This window comes from Microtus pennsylvanicus, chromosome 6 (genome assembly GCF_037038515.1).
Source record: "Microtus pennsylvanicus isolate mMicPen1 chromosome 6, mMicPen1.hap1, whole genome shotgun sequence".
In the NCBI taxonomy this organism is placed as follows: Eukaryota; Metazoa; Chordata; class Mammalia; order Rodentia; family Cricetidae; genus Microtus; species Microtus pennsylvanicus.
In genome coordinates this window covers 13998555-14022156 of record NC_134584.1, presented here as the reverse complement: position 1 = coordinate 14022156, position 23602 = coordinate 13998555, and the positions used below count along the sequence as shown (strand labels likewise).

The 23602-nt window shown below is 48.3% G+C and overlaps 1 protein-coding gene across 1 annotated transcript in view; it reads left to right on the top strand.

Moving 5' to 3' along the window:
- Ankh (ANKH inorganic pyrophosphate transport regulator) overlaps positions 1 to 22636 on the top strand; it is a 133404-nt gene extending 110768 nt beyond the window's left edge. Inside the window, exons 9-12 of the mRNA XM_075975818.1 lie at positions 16910 to 17039; positions 18491 to 18614; positions 19096 to 19195; positions 20766 to 22636. Coding sequence (XP_075831933.1) covers positions 16910 to 17039; positions 18491 to 18614; positions 19096 to 19195; positions 20766 to 20879 — 468 coding nt within the window. The 3' untranslated portion in view covers positions 20880 to 22636. The remainder of the gene's footprint in view (positions 1 to 16909; positions 17040 to 18490; positions 18615 to 19095; positions 19196 to 20765) is intronic.
- The last annotated feature ends 966 nt before the right edge of the window (positions 22637 to 23602 follow it).

Here is a 23602-nt window from a genome sequence, read left to right as displayed (position 1 = left end):
ATTCGAATAAAACTCTTTTCTCTGTCTCTGTCTCTGTCTCTGTGTGTGTGTGTGTGTGTGTGTGTGTGTGTGTGTGTGTGTGTGTGTGTGTGTGAATAGCCCCTTCCTGAATACCTTTCTATTTTATTTACTTCCCTCTCCTTTAGCCCCGACCTTGATGGTTCAACTAGTGTGACTAACCAGCTTGCCTCAAGGGAGCCTCTGCTTCCATCTCCCAAGTGCTGGGATGATAGACGACGCTGTTATTACCCATCTGGTTTTCAGGCATTGCGTGTTTCTAGGGACTGAACCTAGGGCATTGCATATGCTGCATGAGCTGCCTGTCTTGGAGCCATACCCCCAACCCGGTATTCTTCTCTTGCTACATCATTTCCCATCGATCTTTTAAACTTCCAGTCAACCTTGTAAACACCACTGCCCTGTTTCAAATGTAGTAGTATTATTTTATTTTCTCTAGTAGAAATTCCTTTCCTAATGATACTGTACTGATTGATAATAGCTGACTTACTTGGTGATATTATAGGGGCCTCTCCTGTGTTCCAAAAGTCTGTATAATACAGAGGATACTGTTGTGAATAAGAGCCGACAACACCCAGCCATTAGTTTCTGGGTACACAATCTTTTTTTTTTTAAAGTGGAGTCTCACTATGTATATAGCCCTGACTGACCTAGAACTCACTATATAAACCAGGCTAGCCTAGAATTCACTGAGATTTGCCTGCCTCTACCCTCCCAGGAGCTGGGTGTTAAGTTCTTAAATAAACATATCTTTGCCAAGCTCACCTGTGGAAGATGATTTCAGAAAACACAAGGGAAAGGGCTCAGGCTGTAAAAGCCAAAAGACATACTATACAAATTAAGATTGATAGTTTAAACATTTACTAAAGGCAGGGAAAAGCAAACCAATTTACACGGTAGCTGGGCTGTGTGATTGCTAAGGGATTAAAGAATATGGCGCCTTTGAACTTAGCTCGGTTTTCCTTTGTTCCTGTGGCTGTACTACTCCTAAAATCCTGTGGAACTTAATTTCCATTTATGCCTACTATATAACTATCGCACAGCCGTCACTAACAACCAGTATAGAGGGCAAAGGGCTGAGACTAGGAAGGCAGTAACTGCCACCTTCACCATGGCCCTGAGAACCGTTTAGCTGGATGAGCAGTGTTGATTGTCCTTGAAAAGCAGGCCCAGAATGTGTTTCCTTCCTCCAAATTCCACTCAAAATCTACAGCTTATGTGATCCAACACCTCTACAGTGTGTGACAGGGACAACACAAGACATACGATCACAAAAAGCCTTTGCACCCACTAAGTCATAACGCCATATCCTGAGCACCCATCACCACCACCACTCCCCCTCCAGCCACCTGTCCCCATGAGATGGGGTGGCACACACTGGACCCCCTCCAGCCACCTGTCCCCATGAGATGGGGTGGCACACCCTGGACCCCCTCCAGCCACCTGTCCCCATGAGATGGGGTGGCACACACTGGACCCCCTCCAGCCACCTGTCCCCATGAGATGGGGTGGCACACACTGGACCCCCTCCAGCCACCTGTCCCCATGAGATGGGGTGGCGCACACTGGACCCCCTCCAGCCACCTGTCCCCATGAGATGGGGTGGCACACACTGGACCCAAGGCTTATAGCTAGGAGGGAATTTCTGATCACATCTGTGGTTGGAGTTGACCAGTGACCCCAGGCGACCTGTTCCCCTGTTGGCGTTTCTTTTTTCCCCTTTCTTCCTATGGTGTGCCAGTTTTTCCATAGTTCCCTAAAATGTTAGCAAAACACTGAACAACTTTGAAACTGCTCAAAAGGGTATTTTAGGAAAAAAACCAGAGAAGTTTCTGTTCCAGGAACAGGCCTCAGCTTTTGGAGACTGTTAATGACTTAGAGTCAAGAGTTGACTTGAAGCCAGGTCTTGGGACAGCCTCATCTGTGTGGAGAGCTGTCATTTCAGGGCTGTCGTTGGCTCAGCTGCCAGTGTTTCCGGGCTGTCCTCTCTCACATGGATGTACCTTCTTGTAGCTGGAGTTGAGTGAAGGAGAACATGGCCACCCTGGGTGTGAAGACAGGCCTTTCTCAAGGTGATCATGGCCAATAATTTGAATCTCTGCAAAACGGATCTTCAGCAGGTTTAAAACAATGACAGGGTCTGGAAAAATACTTACTCTCCCAGGCAGATGCCGATGTCTTATTTTAATCCCAGATCGAGGAAACACGCAAGTAAAACTGGCTCGGTATGAGTCTACCTTAGAAATGGACGCGGAAGCCCTTGTTGGGAGGAGATTTGGAAATGGACAGTTAAAAACCTTTAGTTTTCAGCAAAAGAAACAACTTAGAATAAGCGATCCGTCCACATGCCCAGCAATGGAATAGAGCTCAGCCACCTGGAACTCTGTCCGGTTAACTTCTCCCACATCTCCAGACAGGAGCATTGGCTCTGCTTGAGGGAACTGTTTCTTCAATGTTAAAAGCTACAGTATTTGAATCTGTGGCTCAGTTGTCCATATAACAGTTCAGTGTGTTGATCTAACATCTTGGCTAGAGGAACTGTCCCTAAAAGGCACATAGAACATGAGTTTTTCTAAACTGAACCTTTAACTGTCAGTGCGTGTGTACCTTTTAAAATCACATGGCTCGTTAATTCTCGTACCTCTACTGTGCCCTAGTCTCTGACGTTCACAGAGCGGGTCTGTGATGTAGTCCCTAGGGCCACATAAACCATCCATGATAACCCGGGAGTCAACCAAGTTGTCATTCCTTTTGTCTGTGGCTCCTGCTCACTGTGAAGTCATGAATTTGGGGGCACATAAAGAGCAGAAAAGCAATATTTGCTCTTGTGACTCATTCACATCTTGCTGCTCACCCTTGGATCACAGTTCACACACCAGTGTGGTCTGGAAATTGCCTGATCCATTGAGATAAGGGAGAGGTTCAGGAGCCTTAGTGGATCTAAAAGATCCAGTTCAGATGAGTAGATTGTCAGATAAAAGCAGAGGGGGGGGCGGGTAGGCTAGGGCTATCAAGCTGCAGTCTAAGGAAAAGAGAACAGAGATACGCTCTAGAGATCATCTCAAAGGATGACTTCCCTGCAGGCCTGCTGTATTGCAGCCATACAGGAGAGGCTGTATTGAAGCCATACAGGAGAGGCTGTATTGCAGCCATACAGGAGAGGCTGTATTGTAGCCATACAGGAGAGGCTGTATTGAAGCCATACAGGAGAGGCTGTATTGTAGCCATACAGGAGAGGCTGTATTGCAGCCATACAGGAGAGGCTGTATTGTAGCCATACAGGAGAGGCTGTATTGAAGCCATACAGGAGAGGCTGTATTGTAGCCATACAGGAGAGGCTGTATTGCAGCCATACAGGAGAGGCTGTATTGCAGCCATACAGGAGAGGCTGTATTGCAGCCATACAGGAGAGGCTGTATTGTAGCCATACAGGAGAGGCTGTATTGCAGCCATACAGGAGAGGCTGTATTGTAGCCATACAGGAGAGGCTGTATTGTAGTCATACAGGAGAGGCTGTATTGTAGTCATACAGGAGAGGCTGTATTGTAGCCATACAGGAGAGGCTGTATTGTAGCCATACAGGAGAGGCTGTATTGCAGACCGGTGATCCACATAAGAAGCCAACCTCAAAGAACAGGTGCCCATCTGTGCAGTGCCCACTTTGCCAGGACCTTCCTTCAGAGCCATGTAGAGTCCTGTTGCTTTGGCTTTTGTGTTTATTCTGGGGCAACTAGTGTGTCCCCGAAGTCTGTCTGGATGTGAGGGGAGGAAACTGTGGAGTAGGCAGTGGGGAAGACGTCCCTTGGGGAAGGAGCTGGCTACCTGAGCTGGAAATCCCTACCACATATACAACCATGAAGGACATCATAGTTCCTGCTGGACTCTAGATTTGGGGCTGAGGTAAAAACTGCTGACAGAGTGGCCCATATCTCCCCAATAGCACTGTTGGCAGGGATAACTATCCCCGAAAGGTGACAGACCACCTGTTCCCAGGACCCAGGCCACTCAGTGAAAGCCAAGAATCAGGCTGTGCAATTTACTGGATTCACCTGTTAACCCAAAACAAACTGATAATCAGGGGAGCCCTAACAGCTTCGGCTGCTCACAGTGGCCCAGCTTCCAACTGACTTCACAAATGTCCTTTGAAGAACACTGGGTTTTTCTCTTGAATTTCCCATTGCTTTGGGGAGCTGGTGCCAAGAATGGGGCCTCTTTGCTCCAGGAGAAGTGGAAAAGAATCTATGCAAAACACAGACTCGGGTGCCTTGGAGGCCTTCCCAAGCCCCTTTGTACGCAGTAGGCACGGGCACTGATCCAGATGGACCTTGGCAAGTGGAGCCTGTGGAGCACTTTTGTGCAGTGGACGGCCTACCCAGCCATCCCATAAAAACACAAAAGCCAAAGCAACAGGACTCTACATGGCTCTGAAGGAAGGTCCTGGCAAAGTGGGCACTGCACAGATGGGCACCTGTTCTTTGAGGTTGGCATGACAGTGGGAGGGAGGGGTCAGCTCATCAGAAAAAGAAACAGGAGGTTGCCACAGACAGATTGACAGCATGACAGAGGGAAGGGGGCACTCAAAACAGGAGAGTGAGGAGCCCCAAACCCTGGAGCTCTGGGAGTCTTTCTGGCGATTGTGGACTTCAGAAGTATTTATAGAGACATGCAATTTAGAAACCAGCCATAATGTTGTTGGCTAAGCTGGGTTTTGGTGAGCTGACCTGTGTTAAGAATGCAGGCATGAGCCGGGCAGTGGTGGCAGGCAGAGGCAGACAGATCTCTGCGAGTTCAAGGCCAGCTTGGTTTACAAAGCAAGTTCCAGGACAGCGAGGACTACATAGAGAAATCATGTCTGGGAAAACCAAAGAATGCGGGTGTGGAATGCAGCTCTCAGAAGGGTTTGAACAGGGCACTTGGGGCATGCCAAGCTCAGGAGACTGCATCTCACTGTTCACAGAAGAACCACACCCCCAGCTTCAACTAGTCAGAGCTGCACAGGGGAAGGTCAGACATGTGATCAGTAGGTGTCACTGCCACCTAAGGCAAAGAGAAGGAAACCTGCTAGGATGTTATCAAAAAGTGTGGCCTCCAGTAGGAGAGTACGGGGTTCCCAGCTCAGGACCTGTTGGTATTTAAGGATCTGGTTCTTGAAGGGAAGAAGTTAAAATAGGAGCTAGGAAGGTGGTTCTGCGGGTATGAAGAGCCAACCTTGATCTCACCCACCTGAAAGCCATGCACAGCAGCTCCTGTGGGGGTGGGGAGGGGAGACAGAGGAACATCCCTGGGGCTTGCTGGCCAGCCTGTCTACCCAAATGGGCCTGCTCTGGTTCAGAGAAGGAAGAAAAGTAAGGTCGAGAGTGAGTGAGAAACACCCTCGGTCAACCTCTGACTTGTGTTTCTGGAGTTACAAGTCTTCCTACACACAAAAGCAAAAACAAGTGTCTTAGCCTCGGTGAAGTCAAGGACCTGAAGCAGGAAGCAGTATTTGATTTAGGTTCCCTTGCCAGGTTTTAAACTTTGTATTCACTTTTGCAGTAAATAAAAAGGGAGGGAGGCCGTGAACCTACCTGGAATTTTCCATTCTGTTTGTCATGGGTTGGATGGTGTCTGTCCGTACATTACAGCGTTAACCCCAGCACCAAAAAGGCAACCTTATTTGGAAATGGAGTCTAGGTTCCAATAGGCAAACTTGGCTCCAAATCTGTCCCCTGAGGTTCTTATAAAAGGAGACATTTGGACACAGACGTGGGAAGCCTGTAGTGTCATCATGGGTCTTGCTGCTGTAGAGAGGCCTGGCATCACCCATACTGATTTCAGCCTCACAGGTAGGGGACTGTCCATCCCCTCCTATTGCTCTGAAATGCCCACCTGTAGATCTCCGGTCACTGTAGCCCTGACAACCTAACCTGCTGGTGCTCCTAAGAGAAAGGAGTCTTTTCTCAGGTTGATTCATCAGACTTTATTGTTCCACTCTCCATCTCTTTAGTGACCTAAGACATCTCGGGTATCTTGTTCCAAGTCTTCTTGCAAGCAGAGCATATGCTGAGATGCACTTAGGTTGCCGGTAGCGTTGTATCTGCCTTTAGAGTCCACTGAGAAACATTCGGCATACAGGTGGCTCTCTGGCTGCCCTTGGGAGCTTCGCTGTGTCTTTGCCAGTAGTTTGGGGGAATCTGAGAGAAACAGTCACCAATATTCGGTTCAGGTAACTCTGCTTGGCGTTGTTCTTTCTGTTAACTGAATAATTCAGGGCACATCCACTGAGTCCCTGTAAAACCCCTATCTCCTTTCCATACCCCATGTGTCCTGCTTCTGATGACATGGTCCACAATTTAATAAGTCTTAGTGAAAGGAGATTTTGTCAAGGTTCTCAAATATTTATGCATGGGTCTGGTCTTCCTCCAACCAGGGTCCTGTCTAACTGTAATAACCTCCATGAGGCCCCACCTGACCAGTCAGACTATATATCCACCCATTTAACACTCCCCAGTAGGGATTACATTCCAATATATCACCCACCGAGGCATGGCACTACCAAGTCCTATCACACAGGCTCTCTTCCATCCTCAATTTAGCACTGGAGAGCAGGGAAGTCCTAGAGAGAAGTGGCTGGACCAGGAACCATTTGGCTTGTCACAGAGCAGGGAAGCAGAAAGATAATTAGCAGACTTTCAGGAAGCATGCCTGAAGATGCTCTGTAACCATGGGGAAAATGGCGTTTACTAGATCAACTTAAACACAGAAACCAAACCTACCCTGGGACACCGATGGGAGTAGAGTTTAGGAAGCAGCTCTCACCTCCAACACGGCCGGGTCCAACCCCACTGATAACCCCAGAAATGTCAGAGAAACTGTGGGGTCGGCTGCCTGGCTTGTCTTTTGTCAAGGCTTTTCAGGTTAGAGGTTGCTCCTAGGAGATCTTTTCTCTTCCTCTTGAGATCCTGAAACAGATCGATTGCCTTGTATGGAGCAGGCGGGGACTCAGCAAAACTGAAAGTATCTCAACTCTTTGGAATATTATCCTGCTGGGCATGGTGGTGAAGAGACAGGCAGAACTCCACAAGCTTGAGGCCAGCCCTTTTCATATAGAAACTTACCACGAAATATAGGGCTAGAGATATGGCCACTTGGAAGGATGCTTGCCCAACCATACAAAGCACCGCCTTTGATACCCAGCACTACATAAACCGGGCACAGTGACATATGCGTATAATCCCAGCACTCCAGAGTCAGAGAAGGTCAGAAGTTCAGGTCTTCCTCAGTTATATAACTGAGCCCAAGGCCAGCCTGTATTATATTAGACTTCAAAGAGATAAAAGAATTATCTCAAAAAATTCCAAATAAGCTTAGGGTGAAACCAACCCGATAAAGATCCAGAGCATCTGGTCCAGATGCTAATTTGCCACAGGGAACCTTTCCCAAAGTGAGAGATCATTTGGCTCAGGAATGATCTGCAGCAGTCAGCACCCTCTTGGGTCAGCAGAAGGGGTGTCCGGCTTGCTCTGCCAGGGCCTCAGCAAGACCACGCGTAGCTACTCTTAGAATCCAGGCCGGAGAGGGAAGTTCCCCTGGGCTTTGTTCCATGAGTTTGTTTCAAGAGCTCTGGATCAGATAGATCGCCTGTCCAGTGCCATGCAATTGTTCTCGGGGATCTCCTGAGGCCCCAAGGAACCACTGTATTGAAAAACGGCATATGTGACTAGTGACAAGAAAACCTGCTTGCCGGTCACTTAGAGCAGCCAGAACCTCTCTCTGTTTTAGAGGGGGGATCTTAACTGATGGGCTGAAGAATGCATTGACCCTCAGCAAGAAACAAGCATTTGGGACCCACTAGGATGGTCTCATTTCAGACGCCTTCATCTAATCACACCTGTTAGCAGAGAACATACATTTAGTAGTCGTGGGGATTAGAGCACGGATATTATCTCTGGGTGGTCCTTACACCTCCAACTCCAGGTACTAACAGGTACTTGAGAGAAAAATAAAACACAGTCGTCCATCCTTACCCACAGATTTTTTTTTTCCTCCTGTGGTCAAACACAGCCCCAAAATACCATATGGAAAGTTCCAGAAAGTCTATAACTACAACTCTGAGTAGCATAATGAAATCCCATGCCATCTTGTTCATTCTTGCCTAGGACGCGAATCTACCCTTTGTCCAGGGTTACCACTCTGCATGCGCGTTACAGGCCTGTTAGTCACTGTCAAGTTCACCCTTGTCAGCTGTGGGAGCTTGAGAAACACCTGGGTGGTTGTTAAAGCACACCTCTGGGTGTGTCTGAGAGTGTTTCTCCCATGGAGAAGGGAGGGGCAAAAACCTGTCCTGAGTTTAGGCAGCATGTGACCTGGGCTGGGACCCCAGGTGGAATAAAAGGGAGAACTCCCCACCCGTGAGTCCCCCCGCCCCCTCTCTCTGTTTCCTGGTCACTGGAATGGGAGCTGTTCTTCCTGCCACACCTCTCCAGCTGTGATAGACTGAAACCTCTGGAGCTGTGGTCAAAATACATCTTCCCTCCGTTTGAGTTGTATCCCTCTGGTATTAGATTGTAGAAACTGGATGATCACTTAGTCGTGGTCATTTGACGTGGGAGGTGAGTGCCATTGACAGAGCGGTGTTCCATGCCACACTGCAGTGCTTTTGTCAAGCCACATTCTTGCGCTGTCCTAGCACTGTGTCACAAGGCCTGTGTCATTCTCCTCCATTGATCTTACCCCATCGCTATCATCCCACATTGTCACAGGAGAGCTGAGCACAGTACAGTGGAATGCTTTGAGAATTGTCACGATATACTATAATACTGTGTTATTAGTTGTTAATCTCCAGCTTTTTTATTTATAAATTGAACTCTTTGTTAGGTATATAGGCACAAGGAAAATCGGTGTATATAGGATTTAGTGCTACATACGGTTTTGCATTCACAAAGGGTCCTAGGGTGTGTCCCTTGACGATAAAGAGGAACTGGAAAAAATGAAGCTCAGGGTCACAGAGGAGCAACCACTTCAATAGCAACGTCTGGACAAGGCAAACTTTACTCTTGGTCAAGAGGGTATGCGCAGGAAGAGCCCACACACACCAAGACAAAAAGTTCATCTGGTTTTTATTCAGACTCAGGTGATGGCTGAGCCCCTTCCTCCATTGGCTGGGGGCGGTGTCCAGCCTCAGGGTCTTACTCAGTCGGCTAGTTTGGAAAGACTTGGTGCCCAGGCAATGAAGGAGGAATAGGAAAGGGGTCCCTGCTCCAGGCCATCAAATTCCTCTAGTGAAGCAGTGGGATTTGTATATACAAAGGTTGTACTAGGTGAGGAGGATTAGAAATTTGCATAAAAGTCTTATAAGATGAGGTTTTTAAAATAACTGAGTTCCTGTCCTAAACACAAATGTTATAGTATTTGATGCTATAAACCATCAAAGATTCAGACTGTTTCTCACAGTTTGTTGTTCAGGATGCCATGGGGGACTGTCCTGAGGACCGTGTACATGGCAATAGGATGTGCAAGAGCCTATTCACCTATCAGCCCATGACAGTTTTCCTCCGACCTGGCTAAGCCACCTTTGACTTTTAGACCGCAGGTCTTAATTAGTCATGGGGCACTGGAATAAGCCCAAGCCTGGTAAGATCCAGGCAGCCGTATTATTTTGGCAGTCAAGAACTGGCCCCTCCTGGAATCTTCCTTTGGGATCTTAGTGGGCTCCAGCTCTTGACATCTCCTGAAGTCACTGTCACTTGGGAGTCTCTCTGCAAGCCGACAGCATGATCTGAGCCTCTGAGTGTTATTATCCCAGAATGCTCCACATCCTTCCTGTCTGGCCTTCAGATCCCTTCAGGCTGTGTGTGAGCCCTTTCTGACTTTAAGTCTGTTCTGTGCCCAGTCTGGTGTGCACTGTTACTGCAGGGTGCCATGGCCTGAATAGTTTATAGAGAACACATTGCAGCCTCTGGAGAGGAGAGGGCAGCCGTGCACCTACTAGAGGCCCCTCCAAGCCTGTACTCATTCCATAGCTAGTTGGCCTGTCAAGCCTCGATGCCAGAAGGCACCTGAGGAGGATGGCATTTGGTACTGTGAAGATTTTAGTCCAAAAGCTTTAGAATTTCAGGCTTCAGAGGGATGTGCCCAGGGAGAAAAGACAGAACCACAGGAGCAACTTGAAAATCTGCACTATCAGCTCTCCCTATGACACGGGATCCCTCTTCATGAGTCACGGATTGCCTCCAGTGCTGATTGGTGTGGTCTAGTACTGGGGGGGGTTCTGTGGATTCAAAGGCATAGGAGCTCTGCCTCTGCACCCCCAATTTACCTCCAAGGCAGCAAGGTCACCTACATGCTGATATCCATGGTGGCCGATTCCCTGGGAGAGTCAGGCAGCCACCTGCGCCTCATGTCTGCCTGAATGTCTGAGTCACACACCACTGGTAGATACAGAAGCACAGGGGAAAAAACACCCAGTTTAGGCATCAGAAGCTGGGATCAGGATCAACACAGCATCTTATGTCTTCAGGATTCGTGTCTCAGAGCTGTTTGCCATAATTCAAGGGCTGTCTGACTCCCCATTTTGTCAGCTGCTTTTGCTCATTAGGTAGAGTCTTCCATATGATGCTGGCCACATCAGGACCACCTCATGCCTCCTAGCATCTATTTAGTAAAGCTTGTTTCTTCTGAGGCCTCATAAACTAGGAAATGGCAACACCCAAGTCATTGAAGCTTAAAATCCACTGCCAGTGGTTTTCTTTTGGTGGCCTCTTTGTCCAGATTAGCAGCTGAGTGCCTATTCATGACCCAGTCTCACCTCTCTGTGGCTACACCCACCACCCTCCTGGGCAGCTGTCACTCAGCCATCCTGGGCGATGCTGGGGCCTGTCCCAGCCTTGGTACCATGCTGACCCTTTGTCTAGAACAAAGGCTGCCTGTGTCAGCCTTTGTTTCTGCCGTCCGCCCCTCCCCCGCACCATGAGGTGGAGACTGCTGCCTCATTGTTCCCATTATCCCGCCGGAGAAAATGACTCCCTTGTGCACGGGGAAGGAATGGGGCAGAAGGTAAATGAACAGAGGTTGCAGCTTTCTCATACCAAGGCACAGGATGGGGCTCTTTCCCTTGCCGTAGGGCATCCTGGAAAGAGAGAGAGGGGCCCGAATCCCCATTGGAGAGGAGACTCGACAGAAGCACTGTTCCAGAATTGTATGGGGACTATGACATAGCATGGACAGCTCTTGGCCTGAGGTGACCGGGCAGAGTTTGTTCTCACAGAACCGTTTCCCTCCCTACATGCTGCTCTCTGGAAGCTGGCAGGCTCTGGCTTTTTAACTCAGCACCCCTTGTAGATATGGGAGCTTGATTTGCTGGAGACTCAAACATTTAAACAATTAAAACTGGCCCCTAAGCCCTGCGTATGACAGACTGCGCAGATCCACAGTTTTATGGAAAGACAGATGGCCAAGCATATTATGCTGCTATGGGACAGGTGCCATTTTTTTGAACATTTTTTCCTTTTTCTCAAAATTTGTTGGATTTGATGTCTATGTATTATGTGTGTTTGTATGTGCGGAAGCACAGGTGTCTGCAGATATGTGTGTATATGTGTCTGCAGATATGTGTGTTTGTGTGTATGTGTGTCTGCAGATATGTGTGTCTGCAGATGTGTTTGTGTATGTGTGTCTGCAGATATGTGTGTGTTTGTGTGTATGTGTTTGTGTGTCTGCAGATGTATGTGTGTGTGTGTATATGTGTGTTTGTGTGGAGTTTGCCATTAAATGTCTTGCTCGATTATTCTCTATTTTTAGATAATTTTATTTTAATATTATGTGTATTAGTTTGCCTGAATGTATGGCTGGGCCCACATGCTTGCAGTGTCCTCAAGGACAGAGGAGGGCTTTGGATCCCTTGGCACTGAACTTGCAGATGGTTTCAAGCAACCATGTGGGTGCTGGAAATTGAACTTGGCTCCGCGGGAAGAGCAGCCACTGTTTTTAACCGTTAAGTCAACTCTCCAGCTCCAAAGGTTTTTTGTTTGTTTACTTTTTGAGATTGGGTTTCATTATGTAGCCCTGGTTGTCCTGGAACTTACTCTGTAGTCCAGGCTGTCCTCAAACTCACAGAAATCCACCTGCCTCTGCCTCCCGAGTGCTAGCCAGCATTGATTATTGCTGCCCAGCAGGTTCCTTTACTTCTTGAGGCAGTATCTCTTGCTGAGCCTGGAGCTAGCCAGTTCTAGCTGGTCTAGTCAGACAGCTTTAACCAGAGATCCCCCGTCTTTGCCTCCCAAGTGTTGAGATTCCAGGTAGCCAGCAGGCATCCCCAGCTCTGCAGGTGGGGGCCAGTTATATAACTCTGGTCCCCGGTTTGGACAGCAGGAGCTCTGTCCACTGACCCATCTCCCCAGCCCCTAAGACAACATCCTAGTTGTGATAAACTACACGGAATCTAAATTACTACCCTATCTACTCTGATGCCACAGTGAGGTACATTGCTGTGGTTGGACCACACACCCCCATCCGTATTCTGGCTGAAATGAATCAGCATGCACTATGCCCCTCTCCCTCAGCCTCAAATTCTGAGTTTATTTAAGTCGGCAAGGAAAAGCTACGAGGAAGCTAGGGTTTGGAGCTTTCTAGACATCCTTCAGATCTGGTAAGAACTGGACTCAAACATTCTGTAGCTGCAGCCTGTGTAGCCTGCAGGCACATGGTAGACACCCTGTACCCTCTCTGTGTTTGGTGCATGGCACCCCCTGCTGTTTGAAATGTCATCTTTCTTCCAAGTAGGATTTTGTGACTTAAGCAAGAATTTGGGGTCGTCTTAGATCTCAGGAAATATGTGGTTTTGACCAATTTATCAAACCTCAGAGGAATGATTTTTTTTTTATCTTACTAAAAGACAAATGGTACTTACAAAGCTATATCTGAGATGCGTATTTTTACCAGAATACACTTTAAAAAGGAAATGGTAGTATCAAATTCCTTACCGTTTATTCATGATAGATATGTAATAGCTGTGATTGGCAGCAGGCCAGATGGAGACTGTCAGGTACAACATCAGCATCTTCCCATATGCTTTTTCTAGTTCTCTAGCATAGAAAACCAAGGTGTTTTCTTCATACTATATACTAACTATGTACTAACCGGCTACTGTATTCAGCAGGGCGGCCTTTTGCCAGCCTGACCTCACATAAGTCTTACCTCTCCACACTGTACCTGTTGTGGGTCATCTTCCTCCGAGGGTTTTCCCACTTACGTCCTCTCTTTCCCAATGGAGTGCCTTCTCCTACTGTCCTTTTCAAGTGCTGTCTCTTGTGGTCTTTTCGTGAAGTCACCCTTTAGTGGGTGGCTTAGCAGTTCTGTAGGATGTGGCTGTCACTAGCCTTGCTCCCTGTCACTCAGCAGTGCTGATTGCCACAAGTTGGTCGTTCTGGTTACTTTCGCACACTACCGTTACTAAGCATTACTTGCCACTACCTGACAAGACCGCATGGCTTTCTCCTCCAGAACTGAGATGTGTGCACAAGACACTGGCTGTTGAAGCTGAACCCTCAGCTTCCTTTTGAGTCTCTCACCGCTCCCAAATATGACCTCTCATGTCCCTGACAAAATATACATGAAGACCCATTTTCCTGCAAAGATAGAAACAGGGTTTTATTTAAAACTTTCTGATTGGGTGGGGGGATACCAACGTGTCTCTGAACTTGAGTGCGTGTCTCTTTGCTTGTGTTGTGTATAGTTTGAGGGGTGAGGATCCTGGAAGCTCAGTGGCCACCGATGCCACCTTGGCTTCTTTTTTTTTTTTTTTTTTTAAATATTTATTTATTTATTATGTATACAACATTCTGTCTGTGTGTATGCCTGAAGGCCAGAAGAGGGCACCAGACCTCATTACAGATGGTTGTGAGCCACCATGTGGTTGCTGGGAATTGAACTCAGGACCTTTGGAAGAGCAGGCAGTGCTCTTAACCTCTGAGCCATCTCTCCAGTCCCCCACCTTGGCTTCTTGTCCTGTGAATTTGAGCAATGAAATTCCCAGGCCACAGTGGGGTGATTTCTGGAAGAACATTTACTTTAAGGGGCTTAAAGGAGGAAAAGGCGGCAGCAGAAGCGCTGTGCAGGAGGACCCCGGGGAGGGGAGGGCCCTTAGCCACACAGCTGTGGCCTAATAAGGCTTCACTGACAGAGGGGAGGGAGGAGCTGGTCAGTCCCATTCCTCACGCCTTGTCACAGCCTTGGTGTGCTTTAGTGCTAAGGGAACAGACCCCTTACTGCCTTCTCAAACCTCTGTCCATGACAGAATCAGAGACATTTTTGGCTTAGATATTCCTTTCCTGGCATCTCTGGGCTCCAGCAAGGAGGCTAAGAAAGAAACTGGGCACTTTTCTTTAGAGGGTTTTTTTCCCCTTATCTGCCTAGCCAAATTCTACTATCTTTTCTCTTCATTATTCCTTGTGTAAACTGTGGGCAAATACAAACAGGGAAATGAAATCAGTCCTGATCTCACCATATCTAGATGATGTTTCTGGACTCCCAGGAAGTTTCTTGGACAGTAGAAGCAGACAGTTATGAATCAAGTCAATCAAGCCCCACAGAAGTGCAGTGACCACAGCTAAACTTTCTCATTGAAGGAAGCTGGCATTCATTTCCTTCCGGGGTTAAACCTAGTGTGGCCCAGTCCCCAACTCAGCACACAGGTCCTCTAAGAATGTTGGTGCTCAAGGGCATCCTGGAAGGGATGGGATGGGTACCATCCCATCCAGAAGATGAAGATGTTGGGGCATTCTTGCCTGGAAACAGAATACTCAGAAACAGTGGCTGGAATTCACTCCGGGCAGCCAGGACTCAGTACCAGTTATTGCTAACACCTCCTGAACTGAACTCCTGCTCTGTATCTTTAAACACTGGCCCCAGTGGGGGATTTCAACCCAATTGCACATCTGTTCTTTCTAGTAAATGTTCTAAATAACAATGATGCCCTGGACCAGGTATTTAATTCAGCACAGCTGTGTGCATTTTTCTTTTTTCCTAATTTCAGGAGATCAGAATTTCTCATTGGCTGCTAGTTCCAGTTGTTAGGCCATGGAGAAAACTTGGTGAATTCCTTACCTGTGGAACCATCAGCTTAAGGAAACTCAAAAACCAGATCAGTGTGCAATGTGAGCTGTAGAGCAGAGGGCTCAGGACACCCAACCATGGACATACCTCTCCCTTCCCCCACAGTGGCTTTGTGTGTTCTGAATTGAAATGCCAGTGGGGAACACCAGCTTCTCAAATCCTATTAACCATACTTGACCTTGACTTTGATCAGGTGACCCAGTATGATGTTTGGCAGCGCTCTCCCTGTCTGCAGTGACATTTGTCCTTTGTCAGCCCACAGGAATGGCCTGGAAGGTGTATTCTGTCCCTTTTCTCTCCTTTCATCTCTATCGGTGTGGCCTTTTGGATGCTGGTTTTATGCCTGGGGTTATTATCAAAGCTGTTTTATTGTGTTGCTCATATTCCTATCTTGGCTGTTGGGAACTCCAGTGGCTCTGATGCCCACTTGCCATGTCCTGTTGCCTTGCTTTCTGGGCACTTTGTTGCTTCCTGGCACTACAGATCTTCCTGATGGTGATAGTCTCGCACACCCCCAGCTCTAGTCCTAGATTGGGTCATTTCCCTAAGGAGCTCTGGGTCCTTTGGTTGACCAGTAAACATAGAACCCAAGATCTGGGCACAAGTTGGGCTGTTCTGTTTGGAAGGCTACTTCCTAATGAGGCGACATTGACAGCAAACTCTGCGGCAGAAAATCTAACCCTGTAGCTTCCCTGGGGCACAAACCATGCCATTGTCAGTAGGTTGTTAGGTTCCCACTCTGGTTTGGAAAAGTCAATGTCACTGGCCTCTGCAAATATTTGAAGAACACAGCATGTCATGGTCAACTGGGGAGCAAGTTCAGAATTAACGCTACACTAGGGGAAAGGTGAACTCAGTAGGGTAACACTTCCTAAAACACCCCTTGCAGAGTGAGCTCCCAAGTCTTGTTTTCTGAAACACCTGCTCCAATTATCAGGCTAGGACATGACCTGCACGTAGGTGTTGTTTCTGAGTTGCTTGCATGCTGTTTTCTAGAGAGCACAGCAAATATTCTCTTGTGGACTCCCCAGAACTGTGTCCTCAGCCATGTGAAGTACCATTTCTCCTTACCCAGAGACGAATCTGCTCTTAACAGTCCCAAGCCATCCAGACGGGCAGTGTGTAACTGCTTACAGCTGATGTTAGCCAGCCTCCCGTGGACCATGAACTTTCTTTTTTTTTTTTTTTTTTGGTTTTTCGAGACAGGGTTTCTCTGTGGTTTTGGAGCCTGTCCTGGAACTAGCTCTGTAGACCAGGCTGGTCTCGAACTCACAGAGATCCGCCTGCCTCTGCCTCCCGAGTGCTGGGATTAAAGGCATGCGCCACCACCGCCCGGCTTCTGCTGAACTTTCATACTTGCCCATCTGCTTTCCCAAAGTTGCAGATTTTGTGGTGGTTGCTACTTCCCTTACCCTCGTAACATTAACAGAAGGCAGGCTACAAATGACTTTACATGTCAGTATGACAGATACCATCCAAAGGCCATGAAAGATCCTGGCTGAGCCTCAGTGCAAGTTCCTTTCCTTGTCCAGTCACCCATTCAGGTGTCACCTATAGTGGAAGTGCCACACTGGCCATCTCTATGGGGCAAGTGCAGCAAATGGACCAGCGCCCCCTGCTGGCAGGTGAGAACAAGGCAGGAATGTGTCGCTGTAAGCATAGGGTGCCAACTAGATGCCCACTGACCATGTTCACCACCTTCCAGAACACTTGGGGACCATGTCGCACCTGACCTTTTCATTTCGCTGTACACGCCTTTTCCTCATGACGTTGCTCCGTGTTGTCCTGTTCCACCCCCCAGCTCTGTTTCATAATGTTCTGGACCCCCAACGTCTCTGAGAAGATTCTGATAGACATCATTGGGGTGGACTTCGCCTTTGCCGAGCTCTGCGTCATTCCTCTGCGCATCTTCTCCTTCTTCCCAGTACCAGGTAAGGAGCAGAGGATGAGCACTTCCTGCTCATGCTCCTGCCCAGGGGAATCATGTCCCCAGCAACAGTGTAAGTACTTCACTCTGTGCTGGAGAGAGGCGAAGCCACAAGCCAGCCGGATATCCTATGAACACATCAGACAGCACAGCTTACTTTTTCTGAGATCCAAATACAGTTGAAGGAAGTAGAACCAAGGGGGCAGTGGGTGGAATTTGTGGGAAACAGCCAACCTGTCCTCTCCCTTGACTGGGGTTCCTCAAATCTGTGCATGAATTACAGTACATAGAACGCGCACCAGAAAGTCAGTTTTATAGTGGGATAATTTTCAGAGTTAAATGGAAAAACAAAAATAGAGTGAGCTTACTTGCTAAAACCTGAAGATGAACTAAGAAAGAAAGAGACATTGAGAAAAGAAGACAAGGCTATCTTTGTCCTAGAGAAGAAAATGAGCCTCATCTATAGTTCAGTTACCCCTGGGGAAGGCAGAATACACTGTTAGACCAAGAAGACAACGGAGTTGGGAATGAAGTTTAGTGGTAGAATACTTGCCTAGCATGTTGAGTCCCTGGGTTCAGCCCTCAGCACTACGAGAGGGAAAAATAAAAATAACATGACAGGTTCTTCATCAGACAGACCAGTCCTGAAAGCAAGTGTTACCCAACAACAGTAAGCAACAGTAAAAGCGTATCAGGAGACTTTACTGGCATTTCCCAGAATGGGTCAGGGTGCTTCTTACCAACCACTGCAAAGGCCTGTGCTCTGCACAGCTGCACGTCTGTGCATGGGCTGCCACCACTTCTTCCTTTACATTCAGTCTGGATGCCCAAGAGTAGGCGCGGGAAATGGGTGCAATTGTTGTGCAGTAGCAACAGATTGGATGAGCGGTGGCACCATGACCAGAGGGAGGAAGGAAAACAGCTATGGATGGGGTGGTCAGGGTTGGCCCAAGAAGGCCCAGGGAGAGATGGGGACAAGGTCATCTTCGTTTCACTGTTCCCATCCCCTCTGCTCTCAGACAACAGAAAGGTGGCAGCTTCTGGTCCCAGCTCTTCTGCTCAGCCAGCATAAGCACTGCCTCTTTTCCTGGAGCTTTCCCTGCTAGAGGAGGGTGGTCAGAGCTAATCTGCAGGGAGAGCAGCAGGAGTACGCAAGGCCATCCTAGGACTAGCTGGGCCACCACAACAGCGGTGATCCCAGTGGAGCAAGGCAGCTACCTACAGCTGGCCACCTAGACACAGGACTGAGAAGGCCAGAAGATCCCAGCTAGGCTTCAAAGTTAGAGATCGGCGACCACAGGAAGACAGAGGACCAGCCCCAAGTCCCCGCAGCTAGGCTGGGAGTTCGCACTAGCCATTGGTTTCTAAGAGTTGCTATCCTGGGCCCACAGCAGAGGGTGGGATGAAGCAGGGTGGAAGCAGGCCACACCCCTGACAAGTCCTCTTCCTTGGCAGTGACCGTGAGGGCCCATCTCACTGGATGGCTGATGACACTGAAGAAAACCTTCGTCCTGGCGCCCAGCTCCGTCCTGCGGATCATCGTCCTCATCACCAGCCTCGTGGTCCTGCCTTACCTGGGGTATGTGTTCTTGGCATCTGTCTGAGAATCCTTTGCCACTGAAGCGTTCTGTCTAGAGGATTAACATCTGCATAACTGAAATCCCCCAGCATGTTAGAGCTAGAGATCCAGGACACGCTTGTCTGCCCGCACCAGTGACACTAGAGAGCCACACTAGCCTGGACACACTTCCTATGGTGAGGAACGCGTAAACCAGAGAGAGGGAGAAAGGCCCTGCCCTCACAACTCCTGATCTTTAGTAAGGGGGACACAGGCTGGTCACTAGGGCTGTGGTACCAATGGAACAGGAGCCGGACGGCTCAGCCCTGAGTCACACAGGTCTACTGCAAAGGTGGGTGGATGTTAGGTCCTGTCCTGAGCCCAGTGATGAAGGATACCATTGTTCTGGACCTCACTGGTCTGTCATATTCCTGGTTTTAAGCAATATCCATTGAGTTTGTCACCAACTTGTTTATGTCATTCCTTGTGTTCTCATTTCCAGGGTACATGGAGCCACACTAGGTGTGGGCTCCCTTCTAGCAGGGTTTGTGGGAGAATCTACCATGGTTGCCATTGCAGCGTGCTACGTCTACCGGAAACAGGTGAGAAACTATGGTTACAGCTTTGGGGTCATTAGGACCTCTCTCTGCCTTCACAAATATTTCTCTAGTTCAGGAAGTCTGTTCTAATCCTGTGTTCTAATCCTGCTGGGCTACCTCACCCCTTCCACACCACACCTACTCTGGTAATAAACTTTCAGCCTGAGAGCAGAGAGTTAGTCTGACCTGAAGGCGGGGTATTCCAACTGCATGTTCTGCACCTAGATGAGATTAACCAGGGAGTGGATATAGACAGAGATGAAGGGAGCCCAAGACATGATCCCAGCATATCTATGCTTTCAGGCTGGGGTTACAGAGGAAGCAACAAAGCTGGCAAGGAGAGCCCAAGGAAGCAAAAAGAGCGTTGAAGATTCTGTGTACAGACAACTCTTAGGAGCTGTTTTGCTCTGGAGAGGAGAGGGCTATAAACGTGAATTTCAGAAAACCACTTAAGATTGGGTGAAGTCAGTGAAGTACTTGCTTTGGGGACTGACCCAATGAAATGGGATCCTAGTGGGAGAAAGGACAGCAGCGCCCATCAGCCAAATGCACACCGAAGGGGTGGGCAGCTGAGATGGGATCCCCACTAAATTGGGGGGGGCAGTCATGGGAGCTCTTCTGGTTGCTTTTGCTTGGGTCAGTTAAGTAAAAAACTAAGTTGCCCCTGACAGACAGCCATGATGAAGACCGGAAGACAGAGAAGGGCCTGTGAAAGCCTGAGCTCGCTAGGAGAGTAGAGAGAGAAGGTCTGGGAAGGCCCTGCCACAGAGGGCAGCTCCCTACAGTGGGCACCGCAGCACAGGACTTCTTATAGGCCTCCAGCCACATTGGCATTCCCAGCTGAGATTGGGAGATTGGAGCCTGTCTGAGGTCAGGGTTTTATCTGGCAACTAGGACTCAAAGAAAGCAAGATAGAATGTGGTTGTAATCACTGAGCGTCCCATTCAAACCAAAGGGAGGGTAGAGGACACAGAAGGCCGAGCCACAGGAGTGGCATGGGCAGAGCAGTGATGAGAGCTGGGTTCTGAGAAGAAAGTGCTGGAAGAGGCCAGGGGGAAGCCAGTTTTCTCACTCTGATCTGTTGCTCAGAGCGCTGAGGACACAAGGTCTGCATGGAGTCAGGAAGGACAGAGTAGCGACTGACTGCTAAGAAGGTACTTTCTGCAAGGACAAAACAGCATGCAGTGAGGCCACCAGGAATTAGGGTGCACAATGGGCAGGACAGAGTGAACCCAGAGCTGTCACAGGGGACACCGACCAATGACAGATGGGAGGACGAGTCTAGAACATAAAGGACGTGGGAGAAGCAAAGCCTCCATTTGAAAGGCTGTAGGGAGCTATCGTCTAAGGCTACACCCCAAAGAATGACAGCAAGGATATGAGGGACAGGGTCCCCGAGAGTACCTAGCACTGTGTACCAGACACACATCAGGTACGTGAACAGCCACAGTGCAAGGAATACATTGACTAGATTCGTCCTGGACCAGGCTGCCTCACCCCTTAAGCCCTCCTCGCGGTACTGCTGTGGATGTCCTGGCCACATCCCCACTCTCATGTGTCTTCTTTCCTCTAGAAAAAGAAGATGGAGAATGAGTCAGGCACCGAGGGGGAAGACTCCGCAATGACCGACATGCCTCCAGCAGAGGAGGTGACAGACATCGTTGAAATGAGGGAGGAAAATGAATGAGCACAGGCCCAGGGGCACTGCAGGGACAGTCACGACAACAGCATCATCTCATTCCTCCTCCTCCCGTCGAGCTGTTTTCTGATTTTTAATTTTTACTTTTGGTAATGAAAGAGGCCTTGATTTAAAGGTTTCATATAAATTCTCTAGCATACTGGGTATGCTCATAGATGTGGGGACCTAGAGAAAGGTCTTTACTGTCACTTTGTCAACACAGAATCGCTGACTTCATGCCCCTGCTCCATAAAAACCCAAAAGACAGAGCCACCTCCTGGTCGACGTTTCTACTCCCTTGGACAATCTCCACTTTAGAACCAAAGGACTTGGGCTGTGCCATTGCCTCTTGGGCCAGACTCTTTTCCTGTCCATGTTTGCCATTTAAGAATCAACAGGTCACAGCTCAGCCTCTTTTGACTTGCTCCCCAATCCTGTGGCTGTAACAGAGATGTGACCTGGTGCCCACCACACCCCCTCCCACTTTGGAGTCATGAACTCTCAACCACACACACCAGTGGGCCACAGGCTGCAGCCCAGAAGCCCCCTGCTCCCAGAGGAAGAGCTGGGGGGCGGAGGTCATACCGGGCCGAAGGAATGGAAATGTAATCTCCTGTAGAAATCAGATCAGTCACAAACTGACTTGATCATCAGCATCTCGCTGAGTTGCCACAACCCGCAGTGTATATACACGAGCTGACTTTGCAGAGTTGTCCCAGAAGCACCACTCCAAATGTCAGCATCCTTCCGCATGACTTTCCCTGAAGGCTTGCTTTTCACTCGCCTTCCCTGAAGAGGGCGCTAGAGCGAGAGAAGTGGAGTGTCCTAACTGTCCATTTTGTTTCCACAGTGAGCAGAGCTTTAAGTCTAATGCCAGGTTCCTGTCTCGTGACTTCTGATGTAGGTGTGTTACCTGTTTCTGCCGTTCTTAGTCACAGCTCTGGGGACAGGTAACTGAGTGTACTATGGTACTCCCTTCCACACCATAAAGCAAGACATTTTATAAACAAGTATCAGAGTCACTGTGTGATACCCCTGAAACAATGCATTGGAACTCCATTTAGTGCAGTATATTTTTCTAAGTTTTGGAAAGCGGGTTTTTTCCTTTAAAAAAAATTATGGATACAGTTCACTAAATTCCTGATTTAGTCAAAATAACTAGACTGAAAGAACCTAAACAAAACAAATATTTTAAAGATATAAATATATGCTGTATATGTTATGTAATTTATTTTAGGCTATAATACATTTCCTATTTTCGCATTTTCAATAAAATGTCTCTAATATAATTCAGTGATTGCTACGTGCTCCGCATACCTACAAGCTCACTCACGTTGTACCAGTGACCGTTGTACGTTACAGAGTCCTTTGTGTATGTCAGGGCCTGTAGATGCCAAGAAAACAATGTTTCCTGATGGGCAGCCTACAGAGAAAATGGGCCACTTGTGCAGAAAAGTAAAGGTTGGAAGGGCAAAGGCAAAAAAGGAGAAAAAGGCAGGCCTCTTGCGTTTCTTTTTTCCATGTTGTGTAATCCTCATGTTAAGACTGTAAGGGCAAAGGTTGGCTGTCGGCTACACAGGCTTGTTTTCATTTCCGGATACTCAATGTCCTTCATATGTGTCCACCATGGGAACATGGCCTATGTGCTGCCGTAGCTGCTTGTCGGTGATTTCAGGGGCAGATCTGAAAAGATAACTTAAAAGTCTTAATTGTATTGGCTTTTTAAAGTACATGACTAGAAAATTAAACAGCAGTATTTTTTAACATGTGTGGCTATTTTCATGCTTCTGGGGTTGGAGGTTCAGTATCAAATGGCAAAGATGAAATTTTCCCCCCTAGATGTAAGAAAGAACAGCTAAGCAACTCTCCATTGTGCAATTAGGATGCATGCTTCAAGTCCAGAGCCACCTCCCTTTGTGAAGATGAAGAAAGCTGTGTTAGAATTCCTGAGAGCCTAGGATGTCCTGCCTTCCCGGGCCTCAGCAGTGGAGCTGCAGTTCTGCAGGATTTGTTCAGACCCTCACTTGCAGGGCAGGCGTCTCCACACGTTCTGCTCCCTTCTTTGGGCCTGTGTTGTCACTTGACATCCTAAGGTGTCAGTATGACTCTGAGCTATCATACTGTTATGTTCAAACCAAAAATTCCATCGTCTGGACTTGGGCAGGGGTCACTTTCTCTACTTTCCAAAGGCATTAGGACAGCCTGCTTCACCAGCCTAGTGTTATTTTTAAACGTTTTGTGCAACTAACAACAGAAAAGGACCCTGCCTGGGAAATCCTCTTGTCAAGGACTGCGGGAAGACCAAGTAGGACTTTCTGAGGGTTAAGCAACTGTAGACAAATACAACCTAAAGTTGCAAGGCCATGGGGAGGGTTTTCATCCACGCTGGTGGCCCCAATGAAGCCTTTCTAGAGTGAGGCTTTCCTCTGAGCAGCAGGGAGGGCTGTTTTTCTGAGGGGCAACAGGGGGTCATTCTAAGTGCACGCCTGCCATTTGCCCTGCCCTTGTTTACTGGGTCCTGGTACACAGGGCATCTCTAGGGCACCGGGAACTCAGTAAACAGAGGATTGCTGTGACTCACGGAAGGGCAAAGCCTACACACTGCAGGGCTTGCGGCTGGCAGGACACTCACCCCGGAGGACTCAGTCACTGGAGAGGTCACTTCTTTGCCGGTCAGACACCCCTTGCTACCTGTGTTGGGCTTCTCTTGCAGCAAAGGTACTCCTCTCCCA